Source organism: Silurus aristotelis, assembly GCF_946808225.1.
Source record: "Silurus aristotelis genome assembly, chromosome: 27".
In the NCBI taxonomy this organism is placed as follows: domain Eukaryota; kingdom Metazoa; phylum Chordata; class Actinopteri; order Siluriformes; family Siluridae; genus Silurus; species Silurus aristotelis.
The window spans coordinates 13,712,449-13,720,313 of record NC_139600.1 but is presented as its reverse complement, the minus strand read 5'-3'; the positions used below and the strand labels follow the sequence as shown (position 1 = coordinate 13,720,313).

General features: G+C 36.5%; 1 protein-coding gene across 1 annotated transcript; it reads right to left on the bottom strand.

The window, feature by feature from the left end:
• Positions 1-1,679: 1,679 nt before the first annotated feature.
• Positions 1,680-7,625, bottom strand: clrn2 (clarin 2). Its single transcript, XM_083533042.1, has 4 exons — positions 7,359-7,625; positions 3,939-4,256; positions 2,937-3,116; positions 1,680-2,646 (listed from the first exon to the last, which is right to left on the bottom strand). The coding sequence occupies exons 2-4, from the start codon at positions 4,189-4,191 to the stop codon at positions 2,378-2,380; spliced, it is 702 nt and encodes a 233-aa protein (XP_083389168.1). The 5' UTR covers positions 4,192-4,256; positions 7,359-7,625; the 3' UTR covers positions 1,680-2,377.
• Between the last annotated feature and the right edge of the window lie 240 nt (positions 7,626-7,865).

The window sequence follows — 7,865 nt, the reverse complement described above, 5'->3', positions numbered from 1 at the left end:
TTCAATAGCAACTCAAAGATGGATGCAACTGAACATTCATTCCATATCACAAGTTCCTTCACGATTGTCTCAGCAGTACCTCATTTCAGACAAAATGGTACAAATTGGCACATGGGAAAAAAATATGTACTCATTCATAGTACTTGCTGTGTAAAATATAAATTAGGAAACATTTCCACATGATTAATTAATTCTGCATGAAAACAGAGCTGTTCAGTATGTTTTAGGGGGCCATTGGCTTTTGGCTCCATCTGCTGGAACGCTGCTTTCTTCACGCTTGACTTTTACATCTCACACAGTGTCAATATTTTAAATGACCTGAGGTGTATGCATACATTGGCAGGAACATTCTCGCTAGTTTTGTTGTAGTTAATGGATAAATCATGGTAGTAATCATAAAGTCTAATTCTAAATTCATCTAAAGCATTATTCCTCTCAGGGATTCATTTCTGGACCCCTGGGCAGAACCATATGCAAGAACCTTCTACTCATCTCACCATGCAGTTCAGCTCATACCAAACACTCATGCTTATGATATTAAACATCTATTCAGAGCATCATACACCAAAATACAGCTCTTTTTCAAGCAACAACTCAGTGTCCAGCTCAGACAGCATGTGTCTTCTTCAGGAATGATAAATGACATGGTTCTGATAAAAGACCAATAAATTACAGTTAGGTAACAATCTCAAATCTCAAAGTGAAGATAAATGTATAACTTTTATATAGTACCATTTTCATTGTCGAGAAGTTACGAGGCAACATGGTCATCATATACCCCCTCCCATAGGCAAATATACTCACCTGTGTATATAGAACTAGAAATCTTTATTGGGAAATATCTCGACAACTTTAGCCAACCAGCACCGTTATCACCTAATTTTTTTAATCAAAATATGTAAGAATCAGCACATTTTAATCCCCTGAGGTCGATCATTTTCCAGTGTTATTAGTGTTATTGCTGCCACCTGCGTCTCATTCTTCTGTATTTAGTTTGATCATTTCCTAATGCTCAGTGTGTAGTTGTGCTAAGATCAGCATTTTATACGTCGTTTGTGGTTTTTGCCGTCTGGATCTTTTTCTTTAGGATTACTTTTTTAAAGAGATGTTTAATGCAATGATTGTCATATTGATTAAATTATTTTAATTGGATTGAGTTAATAAATCTTTTGAGTAATCTTTGCCTATTGTTTGTTATTTGGATTTGAATGAAATGTGTTTTGGAACATTTTCAGTTTCATCTTACAGTACGTTTCAATTTTTTTTATGGTTCTGCTTGTCTTTTCTTTTGAAAGTTTTTTTTTTTCTAACTCCCCATATCTAGCTTCAGTCAAAAGCAGATTGGTTACAACTTCAGATCCACCCACCAAAAAGATTTCCTTATGATTTCATTATTATAACTTATTTTCAGTTCTGTTACTTTGCATTTAGTGGATTATGTTTGTTTAGGGTGTAGTGTGTGGCAGTGTAATGGGGTAATAATTCATTTCTAATATATGCTCTTTGAGGGTCCCCTAATGCTCAGGGATTCTGGGCATGTGTCTGTTTGGTTTCCTTTCCATTTGTAATGCTTTGTGCAGTGGAATAATGATCATGTTAAAGCATTGCTTTTGACTATTATCTTCACAGCACCAGCTACTAGCTGGAGAATAACAAGCCACCATGAGAACCTTCTCCAGGGCAGTAAGCCAGTTTTAGAAATCCTTGCTAATGAGATAAAGCACCAACGATGCATTTGGAGGTTTAAACAAGAGCCATTTTTATTATATATTTAATTACAATTTAAAATTGTATTAAATTGTTCCCAAGAGGACACTAATAGGAATCTGGGCCATCATTAATAATTCCAGGCTAAGGGCCTGAATGTGTCATTTTGACAGTTTAATGGCCCTCTAGTCACTTATAAAGTCACCAGACTGAGAGGATTTCTCTGAAGAGGATAAATATGGGGCTAATGCAGGTTGAGTGCAAAGGCAAAAGTGTGTCATGAGATCACTGGCACTCCTCTGCGTACTCTCTGAGATTTTTTCCCACACACAAAATTCTTTTCACAGTTATAGATATGCTTTGATTGATAACCCTGACACTGGAATATTTCACTGTGACATATGATGTGGATCGCTATTGCTGGCCAACACGCCAATTTTATAAAAGAAATAGAAGCTGTGCTATTTTAAATGCTTACCTGTACTCAGTTAAGATGATTCCAGTCAAGATGTAGTGGCTCAGATGTGTGTGTATTAGACGTGTATTTCGATATCGACAATGAAACACTTTTTTTCTTTACAATTTATAATATATAAAGGACACCTAGTTTGCAGACATCAGTACTCCAGTATTGTTCTCTTTTTTCCCTGGAGTCCTGGGGATTTTTGTTTCAGTACAGTAAATCGTCTCCTGTGGCAGTTGGCTCCTCTGGTTTTTTGGTCTGTATTTTGGGCAGATGAATTCTGCTTGAAGCAACCACCAAAATATTGGCTCCATGTGAGACAGAGCTGGCCACACAGAGCCAAAACGAGAATCCCAGGGTCTCTTCTAAAACCACTAGGTGGAACAGATTCTCCTGAAAGTTCGCCACCCGCTCTGTTAACTGATGACACCGAACTGCTGCGATGAAACAGGCAAAGCCAAGAGAGCAGAACAGAGCTGAGGAAAAGAGAATAGGAGTTTGTATAAGGTTTGGGGAAGCTGATGAATACAATGTTTTCTACAATAAATAAAAAATACAAGGATGTGTTGTAATTATTGGCACCCCAACAATTTTTAGGAACAGAATAAAACTTAACTTTTTGTCATCAGTGACCTGTGTCACTGGGGTACATATATAAGATGAGGAAGAAGCCAATTTCCCTTAGTCATAAGGAAACACATGACTTTACCTGTACTATATAAAGAAAATCTGTAATTTAATTATTAGGAAGTCATTACTAACCTACCTGCTATGAGGTTCCAGAGATAGAGACCTAAAGGTCCTTTGATGGACTGGTAAGGCACTTTTCTGGCGTTGTAAATGTAGAATGCCAGACTGACCAATGCAAAGCCAATAGCAAAGAAGAGGAAGAAGATTATGATCATATGAAGACCACTGTTGACTTTCCTAATTAGTTTTGGGAAAACTGGAAAAAAAAAGAGAAGAGCATACATAAAAAAAAAAAAAACAACCAGTAGCTATTATACACACAAAGGCCAAAAGTATATGGACATCTGACCATCCCAGCCATACAGTATGTGGCCCACAATTGTATACAATGATTTTGTATGCTATAGCATTGCAATTTTCCTTCACTGGAACTAAGAGGCTCAAACCTGTTCCATCATGATAAAGACAAGGTTTGAAGACGTTGGAGTGGATGGACTCGAATGACCTCAACCCGACTGAACACCTCTGGGATAAACTGGAATGCTGATTGCAACCAAGACTTCTCTAATGCCTGATCTCACTAATGATTTTGTGGCTGAATAAACACAACTCCTCATAGCCATGCTCCAAAATCTATTGGAAAGACTTAAATAAGATAAAATTTAGCTGGTACTGGGTGTTTAACAAACACAGATATGTAATGATCTGTCCACAATCTACACAAGCATTTGGCAATATAGTGTATTCTTTCAGTACATCACTATACACATGATTTTACTTTTACTTATTCCTTGGGTATCAACTTTGCTAAAAAAAAACACAGTTGTATTCTATTCTGAATGTCCTGATAATTTAAAAAGCAAATAATAATAACATTTGCATCAATATGCAAAAAAAAATCAGATGTCATCTGGAGGCTTGTAGCAACTTTATTGAGAATGTTATTTCCCCTTGATTCAGAAATTGCAGTTCTTTCTACCCTTTTTTACCACCTGACAAAGACAGGATACCAGTTTGACCAGCTCCGCCTGTGTTTTGGTAGCTATAGGGATGAACTAAAACGATAAATTATACTCACTGTAAATTTTAAAACGACGACTTCCCAGACCGCATCTCCTCGTTTTGCCACCTTGAAAGAGTCCGTAGTAAATATCGCCAGTGAACTGCTCAAGCTCTGGATTCGATGCATTCACCAGATCAACCCCAGTTTGACACAGGATGGTGGCAGTAATCCAGCGCTCGGTGGAGAGCGCAACAACCAGTAGCACCACCGAGCCGATGCTCAGTATGGAGCCCAACGAGAACACGATACGCTTCCACAGTGTCGGCATGGCTCCTTTCACCCTCACCGTCCCGCCACATTCCTCCTCAATACTGCTATTCGAGACATCTAGTCCTGAGAAAAATGCAAGAGGAAAAAGTGTAGTTCAATAATACTTCCTTTTGGGATGTTTTTCTCAGGTAAATATTAAACACTGAACGAGAGAGCTGAGGTAAAGTCAAGGAAACCGAAGCTGAGTCAGGTCAGACATAGCTCTCTGTCACGCTCTGAATGAAACCTTATACTTTAGCTGCGCTTCTGTTCCAGGCTAAGGGTTTTAATGCCCTTTACCACACACAACACACACACACACACACACACACACACACACACACACACACACACACACACACAACACACACACACACACAACACACACACACAGGCATTCTTATCCTTGTGGGGGCATTTAGTCGCCATCAACATTTGAAGACAAGTATTAGGCACCTGGATAATTCATACATAACACACTTTGACACACAGACCCTCCACCCACACACACTGGCATTTCAAATGGATGTTGGGTCCTCACTAAGATATAAAATCAGATGTTGCAGATGCTTGGAAATTTGGTACATGACACATCCACATATAAAAACAGACACTTTGGCATTATGTATATGACACCCCGCAAAAACACACACCCACACCATATAAATGTATCCTCTTAATGATCTTTTGCTTGGGTGCACATATTTAGAAGCCAATGCACTCTTTTGTAATTATTCATCCTTTACAGCTCATAAACCCGGCCTGTGATCTAATCCTATAATAAAACACGGTGTACAGCGTAAGCTTTCTAAATTTTAGCACCATATCTTCATCAAATGCATGATGAAGAAAAAAATCGGGCATACAATAAGTGGGTCTTGGCTTGAAAGGAAAGCGTGAAACTTCACCATAGTGGCATTCGTACAACATGTGACCTATAAGAATAGATTGTAAGATAAATGTAGCATAAATTTTAAATCATCTGATTTAAAAATGATCCGACTTGAATTGGACTGTTGTTATCTTTGATATTTGTCAAATGTGTCTTTAAATAGAGTGGATATGGATTTGTTTGTATTTGTGCATAATCAAAAAATAATGTATGGTTAATTAAAGAGAAACAAAATGTAATTAGTTCATTAGGTAAACTCATATTATGAACTGAACGGTTTTTGAGGTTAAAGAACTAGTGTTGTTCTACTATAGAGCATGAATGTAAAATAATGCTGGATCAGCCAAGAAGAAGTTAACTGTTTGTGTTAGAAAGATAAAGAAAAATAACCTGATAATATATGTGTGTTAGAATTGTATAAAAGGATGGACCAGTATGCACTCTGCAGACTCTTTTGGCTTTTGCTTAACTTTTGAAATCCAGACCCTGAGTCTTTGAGAAGATGCCTTAAAAATGGAGTTAACGCATCCTCAGCCAAGATAAACAAACAAATAAATAAACAAGCAAACAAATAAAAAAATATGAATATCAGCATTGTTTGCAGTTCTTTCTTAGGAATACAATTGTCCAGAAACAATAAGAAGTACCTCATATATTCATACAACCAATTGCTGAAAAGAAAAAGAAAAACCTTGTTAGCAACACAGACACTGAAACGTCAGGTCGAAAATAAACTAATCAGAAGGTTATTAGTTCAAATCTTAGCACCACCAAGCTGCCACTACTGGGCCCTTCAGCAAGGCCCTTAACCCTTCAGTTGTATGAATGAGATGATTGTAAGTTACTATGGATAAAGTTCTGCCAAACACCATTATGAGTTAAAAGTCAACAATTCCTATATGACTTAAAAAGTCATCAAGCATCTGATTTGAACCGTATTTCAACACCAAGATACATGTTAGTGAAAGGCCAAAAACAGTTGATTTGTGCGGTTTTATTTCCTTAAATACAAATCAAATTGTACACCGCATTAACCATCAACACAACAACCTCTTCAACATCCCAGAATGAAACACAGATCAAACAAGTCTAAACAAAGACAAAGTAGTTATCAAGGTTTAAAAAATGGATTCTTAATCACCAAATAAAATAAACAAATAAAAAAATATGAATATCAGCATTGTTTGCAGTTCTTTCTTAGGAATACAATTGTCCAGAAACAATAAAAAGTACCTCATATATTCATACAACCAATTGCTGAAAAGAAAAAGAAAAACCTTGTTAGCAACACAGACACTGAAACGTCAGGTCGAAAATAAACTAATCAGAAGGTTATTAGTTCAAATCTTAGCACCACCAAGCTGCCACTACTGGGCCCTTCAGCAAGGCCCTTAACCCTTCAGTTGTATGAATGAGATGATTGTAAGTTACTATGGATAAAGTTCTGCCAAACACCATTATGAGTTAAAAGTCAACAATTCCTATATGACTTAAAAAGTCATCAAGCATCTGATTTGAACCGTATTTCAACACCAAGATACATGTTAGTGAAAGGCCAAAAACAGTTGATTTGTGCGGTTTTATTTCCTTAAATACAAATCAAATTGTACACCGCATTAACCATCAACACAACAACCTCTTCAACATCCCAGAATGAAACACAGATCAAACAAGTCCAAACAAAGACAAAGTAGTTATCAAGGTTTAAAAAATGGATTCTTAATCACCAAATAAAATGACAGAATCATGTCACAGCAGAAGAAATATTAGTATTCAATGGACGAATAAAATGTAAGTAAATATCGCCACTTCTGCAGAATAAATAAGCCACAGCAGATAAATCTGCCATGCAAAAAATAATAGGTAACGCTCATTGTCAATTAACATATAGTGGAGTAAAAAGTGCATCTACTATATAATAAATGTGGTTGACTATAAAAGAAGTACATTTACTCAAATACTTTACACCACTGCTCAACACCCAGGATAATGTCAAGACATTGCAAATGAGCTACTTCTCAGTTGTAGCCTGTTGGTTGTTTTAATCACAAGAGGGAGACATTTCATTACTGATACTTACAGATTCCTCTATGATCATTTCTTACACGGATTTCAATAATACTATTGTAATGTTTTTTAACCGATTATTGAGCTTGATCTAAAACGTGCACAGTGTAAAACACTTCCTACTCACACTGGGACTTGTAATGTCTCATATATAGCATGCTATTAGATAAATGACAAATGCAGGTAATATATGGTGAAAATTTCTTTTTAGAAAGATGTGTATTTACCCTTAATACACAGAATCTGCAGAGCCAGCACTTTGTAATGGTTGGTTAGATTTGTCCCTCATAGGAAACTCATGAGGATAGGTGACTTTTGGGTTTCCTAGGTAACTTGATGAGGTTTTTCCTGTTCTTATACAGTCCAAAAAACAAAACAAAACAAAAACAAAGCAAGAATGACAACTTTAACTTGAAATAAACTGTACAGCAGATAAACTCCACATCTGACCATCATTAATGATCTTCTTTACATAAGAGAAGCACTAGCATTAGCTGTATATCAAGATGAAAGGTTTATGTAAATGTATTCCTGCCATATTGTCAGAATTTTGTCTTTTTTAGATTCTAGGCGTCAGTATAAGTGTTTTCCGATCTGTCTGTTAATCGTGTCATTTCTGCCACCTGTGTCCCATTTCACCCTGTGCACTTTAGCTGCAATAAATTGTTTCCTCACTGTGTTCAGTTGTGCTAAAACCATACATTTGTGTCATGTGTGAATAAGATTTACAATCA

Coding starts and splice junctions, on each gene's coding strand:
- clrn2 (XM_083533042.1), bottom strand. CDS start 4,191: ATGCCGACACTGTGGAAGCGTATCGTGTTCTCGTTGGGCTCCATACTG. Junction 3,117..3,938: donor TCGTCGTTTTAAAATTTACA/GTGAGTATAATT, acceptor TTTTTTTTCCAG/TTTTCCCAAAACTAATTAGG. Junction 2,647..2,936: donor TCTCTGGAACCTCATAGCAG/GTAGGTTAGTAA, acceptor TCTTTTCCTCAG/CTCTGTTCTGCTCTCTTGGC.